Raw genomic sequence first — 21,688 nt, 5'->3', positions numbered from 1 at the left:
TTAAAATTGTCCTATACGATTGAAGTATTGACATTTAGTCACATAATTGAAATAAATGTATGTTGTGAGAACGATAATATTCTTTAAGGGGTACAGCACAGGAGTTACAACTCCCATGACTCCAATTAAGCTAACACGTACAAAAAAGAATGGGAAATCTTGCAATATAACTGTCAAAGAAGGTAAAAATGGGTTTGCTGAATCTAGAACAATTCTAAAAAGTGACAAACAACTAACAATATAAATGGGGTAAACCCATCCTGTATTGACCACATTCGGAAGGCCTGCAACTCTCACCAACTCTATGGTATCCAACCAACTAATGATACTAGTTGCAAATAGTTCAGCTCTGTTGTCATTCACTGCTAGAAATTTGAGTAAGGCTGGAACTTTGTGTTCTGGTGTGTTGTACTCAATGACCGTTGAAGGTAAACTTGATTGCAATACAATTCGAGATTTGTTTGATGTTCTTGGTGCCACAGACGAAGCAATTTCATTTTCCGTCACTCCTGCAGTCGTCTGATTTTCCTCGTGTGCTCTGCCTTGCTGTGCAGACACAGTTGAGATTTGCTCTATGTTTGTGAGCACGGGTCCATTGGATGCAAAAACGTCATCCCTACGATTAACTTTGGAACACAGTAAATATATTAGTAGGTACAGGGTGAAATGAAGGCAAATGAATAGGTTATGATTATTCTACAATATAATTTCTACTTGCTGCATTTGAGATCTTGATCATTTGTAATACGATGAACTGCAGTTAAAATAATTTTCATTTTTTCCCTTTTTAAATCCCCAAGTTTTCTATTAAAAGTTAAAAAATTGACATTTTTCACAGCTGGTGAAAAACATAATGATGATGGGCAGAAGTTTTGATTAATGATCAGTTCATTTCAACATAAGTTGAAGTGGCTCAGTGTAAAATGAGAGACGCTCTCCTGTAGAGACACAACAGACTTTATGAAATCCTAAATGTATACAGTGTACTTGAAAGACAGCATGGAATGAAAAAACACCATCAAGCCTGTTTCTTCCACAGGCTGTGTGCAATTCAACCTATCACAGACTGTACCACATCTCTTTACTCTTCCAGGGGAAAGATCTGCAAAATTAAGCAAGAGTTCAGAATACCTCTTCAATGCCATTCTCTATGTTAAACCCTAACCATTTGTCCTTCACAGGTGTTTTTGAAATGTCCCCTCTTGTATCTCATGGTCAGCTGTCAACTTCACCACCTAAGATAGCCTAATAGTACTGGAGAAATCTGGGTTGCTATTTTAAAACACCAAATTATGCAAGTGAACTTGCTGTTGCTTACCATCAATTTTTCCAGTCAGCCGCCATTTACGGAGGTTTTCAGTGATGCTCACAAAAATCAGGCACGTTATGACTAGGGACACAGGAAGATCGGAGAAGGTTTTGAATTGGGATAAGGGTAAGCCATGCTGTACCTTTTGAAAAGAGAATGACAAATCAGCACAAAGTATTGAAGCAGTTGTAGTCCCTCTCTGACCGAGAGACATTTAGGGAGACATTTCTATATTAATGATGATGTAATCTACTTTCAGTTCTAGTTTTGGTTTTAAAGTTGGTCTATTAGCTATACCACAATAGCACATAGAATCTTACGCTTAGGGCTTTTCTAAAATGAGCAAGATTTAATGTTTACACTGTAACTTAAATAAAAATATTAACACCTGTCCACCATTATTTTTCCAATTTTCTTCTGAAGTTCTCTGGTATCTCACCAAAATTGCTGTTCCTCATGTGCGAACAGTAACAGTGAGGGTAGAATGTATCACAGTCAAACAGGATTGTGTCAACACTGGACAATCACAAGATTATAACCAGAAGTATCAGCCCCTGCTGATTACACACCCCCTCCCCTAGTCCATGGCACTGGAGACAATTTTAACAGTCCTGCTCTCAATCCAATGGAGATCAGCACAGATCAGAAATCAAACCTGGGACATTATTGGTCTGTATGGCTCAGCACCAGGCAATGTATTTACACATTTAATCATTTATTATTTAATTATTGGGGAAGTTTAGTGTATTATTTTAAGATTTAATAACTTCAAGTGGGTCTCCTTTAATCTTTCTTAAAGTGCTCAATTTCTGTAATCATCTGGTGGAAATGGGAATTGGAACGGTAGCATTGTGGTTATGTTACTGGACTGTAATCCAGAGGCCTGGACTAATGATTTGGGGTTCAAATCCGAATTTAAATTCAGTTAATTAAATAAATCTGGAATAAGAAGCTAGAATCACTAATGATGACCATGAAACTACCAAATTGTCGTAAAAACCCACTAATGTCCTTTAGGGAAGGGAATCTGCTGTCCTTACCTGGTCTGGCCTACATGTGACTCCAGGCCCACGGCAATGTGGTTGACTCGTAACAGCCCTCTGAAATGGCCTAGCAAGCCACTCAATTGTAACAAACCGCTTCAAGAAGCATTGGGCTAGACTTTCCACGAGGTGGCTAAGGCCCCAAAAAATGGGCCTTATTCCAGCGATGTGGGATGTATCGCCTGTGCTGATCGCCGGCACAAGGTCCATTTTTTTTTGCAATTTTCCACTCGGTCTTACCCGGCGATGTCAAATGGGCGATCTGATTTTTCAGCGATCACACGATCGCCCCAAAAAAGAGGAAGTCAAACGGAAGTAAAAAAAAACTTTCCCTAGCAACGCTAGTGTGCGCATGTGTGGGATTTTTTTGTGAGGGTTGATTTTTTTGCCGCGTTTGGAGAGTTCATGGGTCATCACACATGCTCAGAAGCACAGGGAGGGTCGGAGAGAGAGAGAGAGAGAGAGAGAGAGAGGAGAGAGGAGGAGAGAAGGAGAGATGCAGTGAGGAAGAAATATTCAATAATTTGAGAAATCTATTAAAAATCTGTATTACATTTGATTGTATTGCTAGCTATTTTCAATTAGCTATCTGTTAACTTTGTTAAATCTGTTAAAAATCATCAATGGAACCACAAAAAGCAAGGGAGGTGGAGAGGCAAAGGGCAAAAGCCTTTAGTGAGGAGGCCAACGAGGCCCTTGTAAACGTGGTCTCCACAAGATGGGAGGACTTGACACGGGGTGGCCATGGGAAACCTCTACCCCGTGCCTATAGACGAACTTGGCTGGAGATTGCCGATGTCGTAACATCGGCATCAAATGAGGTGCGGACCAGTGCCGCAAGAGATGGAACACCTGCTGGCAACTGCCAGAGTAAGTTGGATTATCTATACGTAAAACATATTTAAAAGTCATATTTAAAATCACATATGTATTATTTACTTGATGTTTATAAATTGCAAACAAAATCCTCAATGTTATTTATTTATAATGTAAAGTAATAACATTAATTTAAAAATTACATTAAATTAAAAATTACATTTATTCACCCTAATAGTAAGTTGAATGTTATAGTATTAAAAATTATTCATACGCAGCTACCAGAGTAAGTTGCATTTTAATACTTAAAACATATTTAAAAGTCATATTTAAAATCATACATATTATTTATTTGCTGTTTATAATTAGAATATTAAAAATTATTCACATAGAAACATAGAAAATAGGTGCAGGAGTAGGCCATTCGGCCCTTCTAGCCTGCACCGCCATTCAATGAGTTCATGGCTGAACATTCAACTTCAGTACCCCATTCCTGCTTTCTCGCCATACCCCTTGATCCCCCTAGTAGTAAGGACCTCATCTAACTCCTTTTTGAATATATTTAGTGAATTGGCCTCAACAACTTTCTGTGGTAGAGAATTCCACAGGTTCACCACTCTCTGGGTGAAGAAGTTTCTCCGCATCTCGGTCCTAAATGGCTTACCCCTTATCCTTAGACTGTGACCTCTGGTTCTGGACTTCCCCAACATTGGGAACATTCTTCCTGCATCTAACCTGTCCAACCCCGTCAGAATTTTATATGTTTCTATGAGGTCCCCTCTCATTCTTCTGAACTCCAGTGAATACAAGCCCAGTTGATCCAGTCTTTCTTGATAGGTCAGTCCCGCCATCCCGGGAATCAGTCTGGTGAACCTTCGCTGCACTCCCTCAATAGCAAGAATGTCCTTCCTCAGGTTAGGAGACCAAAACTGTACACAATACTCCAGGTGTGGCCTCACCAATGCCCTGTACAACTGTAGCAACACCTCCCTGCCCCTGTACTCAAATCCCCTTGCTATGAAGGCCAACATGCCATTTGCTTTCTTAACCGCCTGCTGCACCTGCATTCCAACCTTCAATGACTGATGTACCATGACACCCAGGTCTCTTTGCACCTCCCCTTTTCCTAATCTGTCACCATTCAGATAATAGTCTGTCTCTCTGTTTTTACCACCAAAGTGGATAACCTCACATTTATCCACATTATACTTCATCTGCCATGCATTTGCCCACTCACCTAACCTATCCAAGTCACTCTGCAGCCTCACAGCATCCTCCTCGCAGCTCACACTGCCACCCAACTTAGTGTCATCCGCAAATTTGGAGATACTACATTTAATTCCCTCATCTAAATCATTAATGTACAGTGTAAACAGCTGGGGCCCCAGCACAGAACCTTGCGGTACCCCATTAGTCACTGCCTGCCATTCTGAAAAGTACCCATTTACTCCTACTCTTTGCTTCCTGTCTGACAACCAGTTCTCAATCCATGTCAGTACACTACCCCCAATCCCATGTGCTCTAACTTTGCACATCAACCTCTTGTGTGGGACCTTGTCGAACGCCTTCTGAAAGTCCAAATATACCACATCAACTGGTTCTCCCTTATCCACTCTACTGGAAACATCCTCAAAAAATTCCAGAAGATTTGTCAAGCATGATTTCCCTTTCACAAATCCATGCTGACTTGGACCTATCATGTCACCTCTTTCCAAATGCACTGCTATGACATCCTTAATAATTGATTCCATCATTTTACCCACTACCGATGTCAGGCTGACCGGTCTATAATTCCGTTTTCTCTCTCCCTCCTTTTTTAAAAAGTGGGGTTACATTGGCTACCCTCCACTCCATAGGAACTGATCCAGAGTCAATGGAATGTTGGAAAATGACTGTCAACGCATCCACTATTTCCAAGGCCACCTCCTTAAGTACTCTGGGATGCAGTCCATCAGGCCCTGGGGATTTATCGGCCTTCAATCCCATCAATTTCCCCAACACAATTTCCCGGCTAATAAGGATTTCCCTCTGTTCCTCCTCCTTACTAGACCCCCCGACCCCTTTTATAACCGGAAGGTTGTTCGTGTCCTCCTTCGTGAATACCGAACCAAAGTACTTGTTCAATTGGTCCGCCATTTCTTTGTTCCCCGTTATGACTTCCCCTGATTCTGACTGCAGAGGACCTACGTTTGTCTTTACTAACCTTTTTCTCTTTACATATCCATAGAAACTTTTGCAATCCGTCTTAATGTTCCCTGCAAGCTTCTGCTCATACTCCATTTTCCCTGCCCTAATCAAACCCTTTGTCCTCCTCTGCTGAGTTCTAAATTTCTCCCAGTCCCCAGGTTCGCTGCTATTTCTGGCCAATTTGTATGCCACTTCCTTGGCTTTAATACTATCCCTGATTTCCCTTGATAGCCACGGTTGAGCCACCTTCCCTTTTTTATTTTTATGCCAGACAGGAATGTACAATTGTTGTAGTTCATCCATGCGGTCTCTAAATGTCTGCCATTGCCCATCCACAGTCAACCCCTTAAGTATCATTCGCTAATCCATCCCAGCCAATTCACGCCTCATACCTTCAAAGTTAGCCTTCTTTAAGTTCTGGACCATGGTCTCTGAATTAACTGTTTCATTCTCCGTCCCAATGCAGAATTCCACCATATTATGGTCACTCTTCCCCAAGGGGCCTCGCACAACGAGATTGCTAATTAATCCTCTCTCATTACATAACACCCAGTCTAAGATGGCCTCCCCCCTAGTTGGTTCCTCGACATATTGGTCTAAAAAACCATCCCTTATGCACTCCAGAAAATCCTCCTCCACCGTATTGCTTCCAGTTTGGTTAGCCCAATCTATGTGCATATTAAATTCACCCATTATAACTGCTGCACCTTTATTGCACGCACCCCTAATTTCCTGTTTGATGCCCTCCCCAACATCACTACTACTGTTTGGAGGTCTGTACACAACTCCCACTAACGTTTTTTGCCCTTTGGTGTTCTGCAGCTCTACCCATATAGATTCCACATCATCTAAGCTAATGTCCTTCCTAACTATTGCCTTAATCTCCTCCTTAACCAGCAATGCTACCCCACCTCCTTTTCCTTTTATTCTATCCTTCCTGAATGTTGAATACCCCTGGATGTTGAGTTCCCAGCCCTGATCATCCTGGAGCCACGTCTCCGTAATCCCAATCACATCATATTTGTTAACATCTACATGCACTACAATGTTATGTAATACTTGAACATTTAAATCTGTCAGTCTTCAATGTTTATTGTCAAGTACAGTAGCTTATGCCATGCAATGTTAAATTATCATTTACAGAAAAAGATAAGCATCAACCGTGCGGAGCAAAGGAGGACGGGTGGCGGCTCCGCGATGGTGCACACTCTTAATGCATACGCGGAGCTTGCGGTGGCCTTGGTGGGGCCTGAAAGTCGTTGGGTCATGACCCGTAGCGTGGCTGAGCCCACCTTTGAGTCTCGTGAGTAATGGGAAATGAGCAAACATTACTAAATACATACGAAAAATATCATAGTTACGCATGTAATGTTATGCAATTATAATTCAATAACGCAGCCAATGCCCTACGGCATGCATTGCTGGCTGGACACGGCGCTGCACCCCAAGGTGTCATGTCTGCTCGCAGTGAGACCTCGAGCACGCAAGCGAGTACGGAGGAAACAGTTCCTCCTGACTCGGAAGTGGAGCTTCAGGCTTTCGCCTGTGCTCCGTCACCTCCACCACGGTAGGAAGTCTTGCCGTCCCACTCTGCACGACGTCTTGGTGTCGATCTGCGTAGACCAAAACAGACGGGTGGGGTACGAACACGGGGTGGGACTGGACCTGGAGGGAAACGTGGCCGCGGGTAAGGAGGGGGGAGTTTTTTCACAAAGTTTGTTCGCTTGTTCTTCTTCCGGTTTTGTTAATTTTGTTAGTTGTTATTGGTTAATTGTTAATTGTTAAGATTTTGTGTATTTGAGGGAAGAGTGGGTTGGTGCGGGGGGCGGGGAGTTGGAGGGATAGTTTACCAAATTTTTTTTTCGTATTTGTTAATAAAAAAAAATGTCTTTAATTCAATAAATTGTGTGTCTTCTCTTAGTTACATTAGTTATCAACTGTACAGATGTTATTTCATATTTATTATTTTAATATACGAGCACTTTAGTAACACTAAACTTTATAAAATAAGCATAAATTCTGATGATAGGCCAGTGCAGGCAAGACAACAAGGACACCCCATGCAATTGAAACTTTTGATTAACCCTAACTGTAAATCAACATCTGAATGTCCACATTTAGCGAGTGGAACCCCTTTCTGTTACGAAAGACCTCCACGTTCTTTAAAGGTACTTTGAGGACAATGTGCGTACAGTATATTGCTCCCTGCACCTTGGGGAAGTCTGCTATTCTATGGAAACTGAAAAGTACTCTCGGCCTGTGCCTCCCCGGTCATTGTGAAGCTTATGAAGTCCCTCCATGAGCGTAAAGAGCTTCAGTCACCTGTCAAATACAACAGTGTGTAGTGTGCTGATAGATATGGCTGATATCTAATTTTAATAATCTCTCAACAATATCTAATCACTGTACTCTGCATTCTCTGTACTCTCTATGATGTATACCAGTCAGTTTGATAGGCCCCAACAATATCAGTAAATAATTTCACTATGTAAAAGCTATTTAATAGATACAATATATAAAACATAACAAATTCTCTTATATTTACTAAAAATAACATAATAATACCTATTTATATTCCCTGTCCCAATATTCTGAGTACAACTAACTCTCTAATTAAATCACAACTAATCCTCCACCCTTCCATTGAAGTCAAAATGGCATCTGTAGTGCCAATTTTCCTTCTCTTAAGCCCAGAAAAAGCAACTATTTCTCAGCATTCTTTTGGGCCTTGCATCGGCCCAGCGAAGTGCATGCTAGTTGCTGAAACTTGGGATGGGCTTTGTGTGGGCTATAATTTCGGCGATCAAAATGGAAACTTAGGCACCTGTTTTTCGGGCGATATTTTGGGCCGAGTTTCCACTTTTTGCTCAAAATGGGCGATAGAGGTCCGTTTTGAGCCATATATGGGCCATAAATGGGCGATGTGAAATGGAAAGTCTAGCCCAATAAGAATAAAACAGGACGGACCCCTCGGCACTGACTTCTGACACGACAACGGCACACCCAGTCAAGGCGACACTGCAAAGTCCTCCTCACTAACATCTGAGGACTCGTGTCAAAATTGGGAGAGCTGTCACACAGACTAGTCAAGCAACAGTTTGACATAGTCATACTCACAGAATCATACATTTCAGCCAATGTCACGTACTCCTCCATCACCATCCATGGGTATGTTCTGTCCACTAGAGTTAGCAGTAGAGGTATACACTCGGGAGGGAGTGGCCCTCGGAATCCTCAACATTGACTCCAGACCCCATGAAGTCTCATAACTTCAGGTCAAACATGGGCAGGGAAACCTCCTGCTGATTACCACCTACCACCCTCCCTCAGCTGATGAATCCGTACTCCTCCATGTTGAACACCACTTAGAAGATGCACTGAGGGTAGCAAGGGCACAGAATGTACTCTGGGTGGAGGACTTCAATGTCCATCACTAAGAGTGGCTCGGTAGCACCACTACTGACCGAGCTGGGCGAGTCCTGAAAGATAAAGCTGCCAGACTGGGCCTGTGGCAGGTGGTGAAAGAACGAACACGAGGGAAAAACCTACTTGATCTCGTCCTCACCAATCTAATCTCGCAGATGCATCTGTCCATTGGTAGCAGTGACCACCACACAGTCACTGTGGAGACAAAGTCCCATCTTCACATTGAGGACACCCTCCATCGTGTTGTATGGCACTATCACGGTGCTAAATGGGAACGATTCAGAACAGATCTAGCAGCTCAAACCTGGGCATCCATGAGGCACTGTGGACCATCAGCAGCAGCTGAATTGTACTCAACCACAATCTGTAACTTCATGGCCCAGCATATCCCTTACTCTATTACCACCATCAAGGCAGGGCACCAATACTGGTTCAATGAGGAGTGCAGAAGAGCATGCCAGGAGCACCAAGTGTACCTAAAAATGAGGTTCCAACCTGGGGAAGCTGCAACACAGCATACATGCATGCTAAACAGCTAACCAGCATGCTAAAGACAGAGCTAAGTGATCCCACAATCAACAGATCAAATCAAAGCTCTGCAGTCCTGCCACTTCCAGTCATGAATGATGGTGGACAATTCAACAACGGAAGGAGGAGGCTCCATGAACATCCCCATCCTCAATGATGGCGGAGCCCATCAGGCAAGTGCAAAAGATAAGGCTGAAGCATTTGAAACCATCTTCAGCCAAAAGTGCTGAGTGGCTGATCCATATCGGCCGGCTCCTGGAGGTCCCCACCATCACAGAAGCCAGTCTGCAGCCAATTCGATTCACTCTACATGATATCAAGAAACGTCCGTGAGCACTGGTTACAGCAAAGGATCTGCGCCCCAACAACATCCTGGCTGTCGTGCTGAAGACTTGTGCTCCAGAACTAGCCACACCCCAATCAAGCAGTTCCAGTACAGATACAACACTGGCATCTACCCAACACTATGGAAAACTACCCAGGTATGTCCAATCAACAAAAAGCAGGACTATTCCAACCTAGCCAATTACTGCCCCATCAGTCTACTGTCAATTATCAACAAAATGATGTTTATGTCATCGACAGTGCTATCTAAAATGTCTCTACTTATCTGTAGAATGACTCCACGAGGCCTAGTGCTGTTCTTGAACTGCTGTGACCTTAGTCTCTTTGTTGTCAGCAGAGTGCCTTCACCGCGTGGTGACTAGCCTTTTATACAGCTCCTGCCTAGGCCTCCCACCATTGCACCCTCTAGTGGTACCAGCATAGTATATACACACAGAGTATACATATTTGACAACATTCCACCCCAAAGTCTTTGATGCGAGTTAGTTACAGGTTGAGGCGACCTGGTTGATGGTCTGAGTGTCACTTCTGGCATGGGTGAGTTGGTCAGGCCACTGCTGTTGGTCTGACTGGACTGTTGGAGATGATGGGATCATCCTTGTGGTTGGGGTCATGTATCTTACATTATTATATATAACTGTATCCTAACATGCTATACATGACTGTAATAAGATATGACCTGTAACCACCAGCATACCCTACCACCAGGGGTGCACTTGCAAGAGACAGGTATATAAGGACAGGTCTCAGGCAAGTGCAGCATTCCAGAGCTGTGAAATAAAGGTGCAGGTCCAGAGTGACCTTGAATTCACTACATGCCTCGTGTGAATCTGTACTGAGGGGACAGGACTTTACAGTGGCGACGAGTTACGGGATTACAGAATCCACAGAATGGCGAACAACGGATCAGATGAAAAGTACAATGCGGGAGACAATTGGGAGGACTTTATAGAAAGGCTCCAGCAAAACTTTGAAACCAAAGACTGGTTAGGCGACGACGTGGCAGACAAGAGAAGAGCCCATCTCGTGACCAGCCGTGGCTCGAAAAAATACGCTTTAATGAAGGATCATTTGGCACCCGAGAAATCAGCAAGCAAGTCATTTGAAGAATTGAGCACACTGGTAAGAGACCACCTGAAGCCAGTGAGCAGCCTACACATGGCCAGACACAGGTTCTACAACTGCATACGCTGTGTGGGCCAGAGCATATCCGACTCCGTGGTGGAACTTCGGAGGTTGGCTAGTTTATGTGAGTTCTCCAATGAACTGAGGAGAGAAATGCTGAGAGACTTTTTCATTGAAGGAATAGGCCACGCAGGCATATTCCGAAAGCTCATAGAGACCAAGAACCTGACTTTAGAGGCAGCAGCACTGGTTGCACAGACATTCTTGGTAGGGGAAGAAGAAACGAGGTTGATTTACAATGCAGGTACAACAACTAAAGAAATATCAGAACAAGGAGTTCACAGCACTAAACAAGCTGCTACCCTCACACACAGACAAAACCGGGAGAACAGGTTCTCGACAGCAGGCAGAAGCCATCAAGGGCCACAGGAACGGCCGTTCACACCTCATCAACCCACAATGCGAGCAATCAACTACAAACTGAGAGAAGCTCAAGAGAGATCAGACAGACGCAGCTCATTCTTTGGGAACACTTTGAACAATGGAACAGGTCTGTGCTGGAGGTGTGGGGGTGGGCATTCATCAAGGGGACGTCGATTTCAACAGGCTGTTTGCAGAAATTGTGAAAATACAGGGCATTTGGCCCGCATGTGCAAAAAAAACGGCAGCTCGGCTGGTATACGAATCAGATGGGTCGGAAAGTGGACCAGAAGATGGTGGGGACAGTACCCGGGACACCGATATACAGCGGGTCAACACGATCAATGGCCGCTGCTCCTACAACAGGACACCTCCTAGAATGATGAGGGTCCTACTCAACGGGATATCTGGATACGGGAGCGAGTCAATCTCTCATGGGCGCTCAACAATTTCAACAATTTGAACAATTGTGGCCGCATAAAAGAGAGACAGACAAAACTCACAAGGGTCGACACCAAACTAAGGATCGATACCAAAGAAATCGTACTAGTCCTCGGCAGCGCCATGCTCTCTGTCACACACAAAGGGACAGTGAACCGACTTCCCCTGTGGATTGTCCCCGGAGACCCCCCAGCACTGCTGGGGAGAAGCTGGCTGGCAAAACTGAACTGGAAATGGGATGATGTCCATACATGTCATTAGAGGAACAGATCTCCTGCTCAACAGTTATAAAGCGATTTGAACATCTCTTTCAGCCAGGTGTGAGCACTTTCAAAGAGCCCAAGGCAAAATCTACATCACACAGGATGCTAGACCGGTCCATCACAAGGCCAGAGCTGTACCCTATGTGATGAGGGAAAAGATTGAACACGAACTAGACAGGCTTCTGCGGGAAAGCATTATATCACCTGTGGAATTTAGTGACTGGGCAAGTCCCATCGACCCAGTCATGAAGCCTGATGGATCCGTACGAATCTGTGGGGACTACAAATCTACCATAAACAGAGTCTCCCGACAGGACCAGTACCCGCTGCCCAGAGCAGAGGACTTATTTGCCACATTGGCTGGAGGTAAACTTTTCTCAAAGTTAGACCTCACATCTACGTATATGACGCAAGAATTGACAGAGGAATCCAAGCTACGCACCATCATCAACACACATCGAGGCCTTTTAATGTACAATCGATGCTCATTCGGCATCAGGTCGGCAGCTGCCATACTCCAGCGCAACATGGAGAGTATGCTCAAGTCCATCCCGAGGACGGTTATATTTCAAGACAACATACTTATCACGGGCAGTGTCACCAACTCTCATCTCCGTAATTTGAAAGAAGTACTAAAGCGGTTGGATCAGGTAGGCCTACGAGTCAAGAAATCCAATGCCTGTTTCTCGCACCCGAGGTTGAATTTTTGGGCAGAAGGATTGCCGCTGATGGAATCCGCCCAACAGAGTCCAAAACAGAAGCAAGGCGCTTGGCACCCAGGCCCCGGAATGTCTCAGAACTGCGCGCCTTTCTCGGGCTACTCAATTACTTTGGGAACTTTGTGCAGAACTTAAGCACGCTGCTGGAGCCTCTCCATGTGCTACTCAGGAAGGGGTGCGATTGGTTTTGGGGGGATACACAGGAACGCGCCTTCAATAAGGCACACAACCTTCTGTGTTCCAACAATGTTTTGACTTTCTTTGATCCAGGTAAAAAGCTAGTTCTCACATGCAATGCATCAGTGTATGGGGTCGGGCGCGTTTTGCAACATGTCAATAGTGCGGGCAAATTACAACCCATAGCTTATGCCTCCAGGTCACTTTTGCGGGCGGAGCGCGGGTACGGAATGGTAGAGAAGGAGGCGCTCGCGTGCGTGTATGGTGTCAAAAAGATGCACCAATACCTTTTCGGGGCCAAGTTCGCATTAGAAACCGACCACAAGCCCATCACGTCCCTACTATCCGAGAGCAAGGCAATAAACGGCAACGCCTTGGCGCGAATTCAACAGTGGGCACTCATGCTGGCGTCCTACGACTATACTATAAGGCATAGACCAGGCACAGACAACTGTGCCGACGCGCTCAGCAGGCTACCCCTGGCGACCATGGAAGGGTCTGACGAACAGGACTGTGAGATAGTCATGGCAATCAATGCCTTTGAGTCCACAGGTTCACCCATGACGGCTCGCCAAATCAGAGCTTGGACGGCCAGCGACCCCACGTTATCCTTAGTAAAAAGATGTGTCCTAACCGGTGACTGGGCAGAGGCTCACGATGCCTGCCCCGAGGAATTAAAACCCTTTCACAGGCACATGCATGAGCTATCACTACAAGCAGACTGCCTGATGTGGGGCAGCCGAGTAGTCATGCCTCTGTGAGGCAGAGAGGCATTTGTCCGGGAGCTCCACCGCGAGCACCCGGGGATCATTTTCATGAAGGCCATAGCCAGATCCCACGTCTGGTGGCCTGGTATTGACGTGGATTTGGAGCTCTGCGTCCGAAGGTGCACCATTTGTGCCTAACTCAGCAATGCCCCCAGGGATGCTCCACTGAGCCCCTGACCCTGGCCTACCAAACCGTGGCCGTGGGTGCACGTAGACTTTGCGGGCCCATTCATGGGCAAAATGTTCCTCGTAGTTGTAGATGCATTTTCAAAGTGAATCGAATGCACCATTTTAAACTCGAGCACAACCTCCACCACTGTGGAGAGCCTCGCAACCATGTTTGCAACGCACGGAATCCCTGACATATTGGTCAGTGACAATGGTCCGTGCTTCACCAGCGCAGAATTCCAAGACTTTATAATTGACCACAGCATAAATCATGTCAAGACGGCACCGTTCAAGCCAGCCTCCAACGGCCAGGCGGAGAGAGCAGTGCAAATCATTCAACAAGGCATGCTTAAAATCCAAAGTCCCACGCTGCAGGGTCGCCTGTTGCGACTGCTGCTGGCATACAGATCTCATCCGCACTCATTGACTGGGATCCCCCCCGCCCCCCGTGCAACTATTGATGAAAAGGACTTTAAAAACAAGGCTCTCATTAATCCTCCCAGACATGCACAAAATCATTGAGGCAAAGCGCCGTAAGCTGACTGAGTACCATGACAGAAATTCGAGGGGGAGATGAAATGAGATAGGGGACAAAGTGTTTGTACTAAACTATGGCAGGGGTCCCAAATGGCTTGCAGGGACAGTAACGGGCAAGGAAGGAAACAGGCTACTGGTAGTACAAATGGACAATGGCAAACCCTGCCGGAGGCATGTAGACCAAGTCAAAAGCAGATTTACCAACAACACTACGGAACCAGAGGCAGATTACAATGTGGAACTCGCACCACACCTGGTGGATAGACAGAGGGAACAACCTGAGAAAAGGGCAATCCCAACAGACAGCCCAGGCGAGTCAACAACAATCACACCAATCGAAACAGACAGCCAGGCGAGATACCAACAACCACACCCAATGAAAAACAGACACCAAGGCAAACAACTGAACCACAACTCAGATGCTCCACGCGAGAGCGTAGACCACCTGATAGACTGAACCTATAAAGACAATAAGACCTTGGGGGAGGGTGATGTCATGTATCTTACATTATATATAACTGTATCCTAACATACTATACATGACTGTAATAAGATATGACCTGTAACCACCAGCATACCTTACCACCAGGGGTGCACTTGCAAGAGACAGGTATATAAGGACAGGTCTCAGGCAAGTGCAGCATTCCAGAGCTGTAAAATAAAGGTGCAGGCCCAGAGTGACCTTGACTTCACTACATGCCTCGTGTGTATCTGTACTGAGGGGACAGGACTTTACAGTTGGCAGCTAGGTCTGTTGCTGATTGGTCTGTGCAGGTAGATCGCTGATGTTAAGGTCCTCTCCTGATAGTTCCTGGTTATCTGTAAATCGCAGTTTTGGTCTGGTCCAAATGCTTTCTGCAACTGTGTAGGGTATTGGTGAGGCCGCACCTGGAGTACTGCATGCAGTTTTGGTCACCTTACTTAAGGAAGGATATACTGACTTTGGAGAGGGTACAGAGACGATTCACTAGGCTGATTCCGGAAATGAGGGGGTTACCTTATGATGATAGATTGAGTAGACTGGGTCTTTACTCGTTGGAGTTCAGAAGGATGAGGGGTGATCTTACAGAAACATTTAAAATAATGAAAGGGATAGACAAGATAGAGGCAGAGAGGTTGTTTCCACTGGTAGGGGAGACTAGAACTAGGGGGCACAGTCTCAAAATATGGGGGAGCCAATTTAAAACCGAGTTGAGAAGGAATTTCTTCTCCCAGAGGGTTGTGAATCTGTGGAATTCTCTGCCCAAGGAAGCAGTTGAGGCTAGCTCATTGAATGTATTCAAGTCACAGATAGATAGATTTTTAACCAATAAGGGAATTAAGGGTTACGGGGAGCAGGCGGGTAAGTGGAGCTGAGTCCACGGCCAGATCAGCCATGATCTTGTTGAATGGCGGAGCAGGCTCGAGGGGCTAGATGGCCTACTCCTGTTCCTAATTCTTATGTTCTTATATTCGTCGGTTAAGCAGTTTGACAACAAACACTCTATTCCCCTCCTTGGCAAAAACAGTGCCAGTGACCCATTTGGGACCATGACCGTGATTCAGCAACACCGGGTTGCTTACAGTGACATCGTGTGATACAGCCGATAATGCCTGTTTCCACCTGATCGTTGAGGTCAGGGTGGACTAAGGAGAGCCTGGTTTTGAATGAACATTTCATTTGCAACTCCGCAGGGGGGACCCCGGTAAGTGAGTGGGGTCGTGTCCTGTGATTGATCAGCACCCAGGATAAGCGGGTTTGTAAGCACATATTTCACGCTCTGCTTTATGGTTTGGACTGCCCGCTCCGCTTGGCTATTGGATGCGGGCTTGAACGGGGCAGACCTGACATGCTTGATGCCATTGCGGGTCATGAATTCATTGAATTCCAAGCTGGTGAAACACGGACCATTATCGCTGACCAGAATGTTGGGCAAGCCATGGGTGACGAACATGGCCCTGAGGCTTTCAGTGGTGGCGGTGGACGTGCTGGATGCCATTATTACACATTCAATCCACTTAGAGTAGGTGTCCACTACAACGAAGAACATTTTTCCAAGAAAGGGGCCCGCATAATCTACATGGATCCTGGACCATGGTTTTGAGGGCCAGGACCACAGACTGAGTGGAGCCTCCCTGGGGGCATTACTCAATTGTGAGCAAGTGTTACACTGGCGCACGCACAACTCCAAGTCCGAGTCAATGCCGGGCCACCAGACGTGGGACCTGGCAATAACCTTCATCATGACAATGCCTGGGTTGCCCTGCCTTTTTTTGGCAGGACGACGCAGTTGCCCCATAAGAGGCAAGCCGATTGGATGGACATTTCGTCTTTATGACGGTAAAATGGCTTTATCTCGTCTTGCACTTCTCTTGGGACCGCTGATCAGCCCCCATTGAGGACGCAATTTTTTACAAGAGATAACACAGGGTCTGGTTAGTCCAGGTCCCGATCTGGTGGGCCATTACGGGTGATCCTTCGCATACAAAGACGTCCATGACCAGGCACAGGTCTGCGGATTGCGCCATTTCCACCTCAGTGGTGGGCAACGGTAGCCGGCTGAGGGCATCGGCACAGTTCTCAGTGTCTGACCTGTGGCAGATCGTATAATTGTAGGCCGACAGTGTTACTGCCCATCTTTGGATTTGCGATGAAGCATTGGTGTTTATGCCTTTGCTTTATGAAAAGAGTGAGATTAGGGGCTTTTGGTCGGTTTCTATCTCAAACCCGAGTCTGAACAAATACTGGTGCATTTTTTTTTAACCCCATAGACACAGGCCAAAGCCTCCTCCTTGACCATACTGTCGGCTCTTTCGGCCTTGGATAGACTTCTCGACGCATACGCAATCGGTTGGAGTTTGCCCGCTACATTTGCTTGCTGTAAAACACACCCGACACCATAATTGTAGGCCGACAGTGTTAATCGTTTCAGTCGCATGCTAAAACTAGATGTTTACCCGAGTCATACAATACAAGCAACTTATTCGAATGCAGCAAGTTTCTGGCCTTTTTGAAGGCGGCTCTTGATTTTGACCCCAAAACCAGTCGTCTCCCTTGCATAACAACTTATGCAACGGTTCGAGCAAGGTGCTCAACCCTGGAAGAAAGTTACCGAAATAGTGGAGGAGTCCCAGGAACGCGCGCAGCTCCGTTACATTTCATGGTCTGGGTGCATTCTTGATGGCCTCTGTCTTCGAGTCCGTGGGCCTGATGCCAGCTACTGCAATCTTCCTCCCCAGGAATTCTGCCTCTGGCGCCAGGAAGACACACTTGGATCGTTTCAGCCGGAGTCCGACTCTGTTTAATCGACTTAAAACCTCTTGCAGGTTCTGCAGGTGTTCGGTGGTGTCGCGACCAGTGATTAGGATATCATCCTGAAATACAACGGTGCATGGAACAGATTTCAATGGACTCTCCATGTTCCTTTGGAAGATGGCTGCAGCCAAGCGGGATCCCAAACGGGCACCTGTGATACAAAAGCAGTCCCTTTTGTGTGTTAATGCACATTAATTTTTACGACGACTCAGCCAGCTTCTGGGTCATGTAAGCGAAGGTTAGATCCAGCTTGGTGAACACCTTTCCTCCTGCTAATGTCGCAAAGAGATCATCGGCTTTGGGTAGCGGGTACTGGTCCTGTAATGCAATTAGGTTGATCGTTACCTTGTAGTCGCCGCAGATTCTGACCGTGCCATCGCTCTTTCGTACCGGAACAATCGGGCTGGACCACTCATTAAATTCGACTGGTGATATGATTCTCTCGCGTTGAAGTCTTTCCAATTCGATCTCCACTTTCTCCCTCATCATGTAAGGGACCGCTCGAGCCTTGTGATGAACAGGCCGTGCCTCGGGGACCAAGTGGATCTGCACTTTGGCGCCTGTAAAATTGCAGATGCCTGGTTCAAATAAGGATGGGAACTTGCTCAGCACTTGAGCACAGGAAGCATCATCCACTGACGATAGTGCTCTGAAGTCTTCACAGTTGTACCGAATCGCCCCCATCCAGCTTCTGCCAAGCAGCATTGGCCCGTCGCCTGCTACAACCCACAGTGACAATTCATGTATCGCTCCATCATAGGATACTTTTATGTTCGCACTGCCGATAATTGGGATCAGTTCCTTGGTGTAAGTGCGCAGCTTTGTCGTAATCGGGCTCAGCTTGGGTATTTGATCTTTGTTGCCCCACAGCCTCTCAAATGCCTTCTAGCTCATAAGTGACTGACTCGCATCGGTGTCCAACTCAATGGAAACAGGAATGCCATTTATCTTGACTTTCATCATCACGGGGGGACTTTTGGTAGTGAAGGTACGCACCCCATGCACTGCTTCCTCGGGCTGAGTGGCCTCTCTAGCTTGTACTTTATGATCCTTGCTGGATCGGAAATCTCCTGCCGACTCCTCTGCCACATTTTGAGTTGCAGTTTTTCTGTACATTCACTGTTTGGTGGCCCTTTTGTCACAGCCTTTGCACAAAGTGTCTGAATCGACACAGATGGGCCCGATGGTTACCCACGCAAGGCCAGCATGTTAAACAATTCACATTTACACTCCTTGGCGGATTCTGAGTCGGACTAATTCTTTGAACAACAGTTATTTTCTGCACAGTACTTCCCAGTGAGTTTTGATTCTGGGAGACTCTCAATGTTGAGGTCGTGAATGCCTGGCTTAAGGTGATGGTCCGCTTCATATCCCGTCCCGTCCCGAAAATGTCCCGCAACAGTGGGAGAACCAGTGGATGTGGTGTATTTGGACTTTCAAAAGGCTTTTGACAAGGTCCCACATAAGAGATTGGTGTGTAAAATTAAAGCACATGGTATTGGGGATAATGTATTGATGTGGATAGAGAACTGGTTGGCAGACAGGAAGTAGAGAGTCGGGATAAACGGGCCCTTTTCAGAAAGGCAGGCAGTGACTAGTGAGGTGCCGCAGGGCTCAGTGCTGGGACCCCAGCTATTTGCAATATACATCAATGATTTCGATGATGAAGGAATTGAGAATAATATCTCTAAGTTTGCAGATGACACTAAGCTGGGTGGCGGTATGAGCTGTGAAGAGGATGCTAAGAGGCTGCAGGGTGACTTGGACAGGTTAGGTGAGTGGGCAAATGCATGCAGATGCAGTATAATGTGGATAAATGTGAGGTTATCCACTTTTGGGGCAAAAACAGGAAGGCAGAATATAATCTGAATGGTGACAGATGAGGAAAAAGGGAGGTGCAACGAGACCTGGGTGTCATGGTACATCAGTCGTTGAAAGTTGGCATGCAGGTGTAGCAAGCAGTGAAGAAGGCAAAAAGCATGTTGGCCTTCACAGCTAGGGGATTTGAATATGCCACACAAAAGGTTACTGCAGAAGATAAAGGTATGCGGAGTCAGAGGAAATGCATTAGCATGGATAGAGAAATGGCTGGCTAACAGAAAGCAGCGAGTCGGGATAAATGGGTCCTTTTCGGGTTGGAAATCGGTGGTTAGTGGTGTGCCACAGGGATCGGTGCTGGGACCACAACTGTTTACAATATACATAGATGACCTGGAAGAGGGGACAGAGTGTAGTGTAACAAAATTTGCAGATGACACAAAGATTAGTGGGAAAGCGGGTTGTGTAGAGGACACAGAGAGGCTACAAAGAGATTTAGATAGGTTGAGCGAATGGGCTAAGGTTTGGCAGATGGAATACAATGTCAGAAAGTGTGAGGTCATCCATCTTGGGAAAAAAAAACAGTAAAAGGGAATATTATTTGAATGGGGAGAAATTACAACATGCTGAGGTGCAGAGGGACCTGGGAGTCCTTGTGCATGAATCCCAAAAAGTTAGTTTGCAGATGCAGCAGGTAATCAGGAAGGCGAATGGAATGTTGGCCTTCATTGCGAGAGGGATGGAGTACAAAAGCAGGGATGTCCTGCAGCAACTGTTCAGGGTATTGGTGAGGCTGCAGTTTTGGTCACCTTTCTTAAGGAAGGATATACTCGCTTTGGAGGGGGTACAGAGACAATTCACTCGGCTGATTCCGGAGATGAGGGGGTTACCTTATGATGATAGATTGAGTAGACTGGGTCTTTACTCGTTGGAGTTCAGAAGAATAAGGGGTGATCTTATAGAAACATTTAAAATAATGAAAGGGATAGACAAGATAGAGGCAGAGAGGTTGTTTCCACTGGTCAGGGAGACTAGAACTAGGGGGCACAGCCTCAAAATACGGGGGAGCCAATTTAAAACCGAGTTGAGAAGGAATTTGTTCTCCCAGAGGGTTGTGAATCTGTGGCATTCTCTGCCCAAGGAAGCAGTTGAGGCTAGCTCATTGAATGTATTCAAGTCACAGATAGATAGATTTTTAACCAATAAAGGAATTAAGGGTTATGGGGAGCAGGCAGGTAAGTGGAGCTGAGTCCACGGCCAGATCAGCCATGATCTTGTTGAATGGCGGAGCAGGCTCGAGGGGCTAGATGGCCTACTCCTGTTCCTAATTCTTATGTTCTTATGTTCTTATAGAAGCAGGGAGGTCTTACTGCAGTTGTACAGGGCCTTGGTGAGGCCTCACCTGGAATATTGTGTTCAGATTTGGTCTCCTAATCTGAGGAAGGACGTTCTTGCTATTGAGGGAGTGCAGCGAAGGTTCACCAGACTGATTCCAGGGATGGCTGGACTGACATTTGAGGAACGACTGGATCGAATGGGCTGTATTCACTGGAGTTTAGAAGAATGAGAGGGGATCTCAAAAAAACTTATAAAATTTTGATGGGACTGGACAGGTTAAATGCAGGAAGAATGTTCCCGATGCTGGGGGAGTCCAGAACCAGGGGTCACAGTCGAAGGATAAAGGGTAAGTCATTTAGGACTGAGATGAGGAGAAACGTCTTCACTCAGAGCGTTGTTAACCTGTGGAATTCTCTACCGCAGAGAGTTGTTGATGCCAGTTCATTTGATATATTCAAGAGGGAGTTGGATATGGCCCTTACGGCTAAAGGGATCAAGGGGTAGGGAGAGAAAGCAGGAAAGGGGTACTGAGGTGAATAATCAGCCATGATCGTATTGAATGGTGGTGCAGGCTCAAAGGGCCAAATGGCCTACTCCTGCCATTTTCTATGTTTCTATGTAACACATTGTTGAGGAGTTCGCCAAATTCACATGGTTCCGCGAGCCTTCGTAGGTCTGCGACATATTGCGCTAAATCCTGGCCCTCGATGTGACGGTGTGTGTAGAAGCAATACCTGGCCAGCGAAACCCAAGTAAAGTCTTCACCCTCTGTAACCTTTTCTGAACTACCAATGACAGCCATCTCTGCGTGTAAATCTGTGATCTGTACTCGTCGCCAGTTAATATGTCTCTACTTATCTATAGAATAACTCCATGAGGCTTAGTGCTGTGCTTGAACTGCTGTGACCTTAGTCTCTTTATTGTCTGCAGAGTGCCTTCATCACCTGGTGACCAGCCTTTTATACA

General features: G+C 45.9%; 1 protein-coding gene across 1 annotated transcript in view; it reads right to left on the bottom strand.

The window, feature by feature from the left end:
• The window catches only part of tmem236 (transmembrane protein 236), a 52,309-nt gene continuing 30,621 nt past the window's right edge, over positions 1-21,688 (bottom strand). The window contains exons 3-4 of the mRNA XM_070880073.1: positions 1,309-1,451; positions 1-616 (exon numbers count right to left, since the gene is read on the bottom strand). Coding sequence (XP_070736174.1) covers positions 1-616; positions 1,309-1,451 — 759 coding nt within the window. The remainder of the gene's footprint in view (positions 617-1,308; positions 1,452-21,688) is intronic.

This window comes from Pristiophorus japonicus, chromosome 5, assembly GCF_044704955.1.
Source record: "Pristiophorus japonicus isolate sPriJap1 chromosome 5, sPriJap1.hap1, whole genome shotgun sequence".
NCBI lineage: Eukaryota > Metazoa > Chordata > Chondrichthyes > Pristiophoridae > Pristiophorus > Pristiophorus japonicus.
The sequence above is the reverse complement of the archived record's forward strand: the minus strand, read 5'-3'. Positions and strand labels throughout refer to the sequence as shown.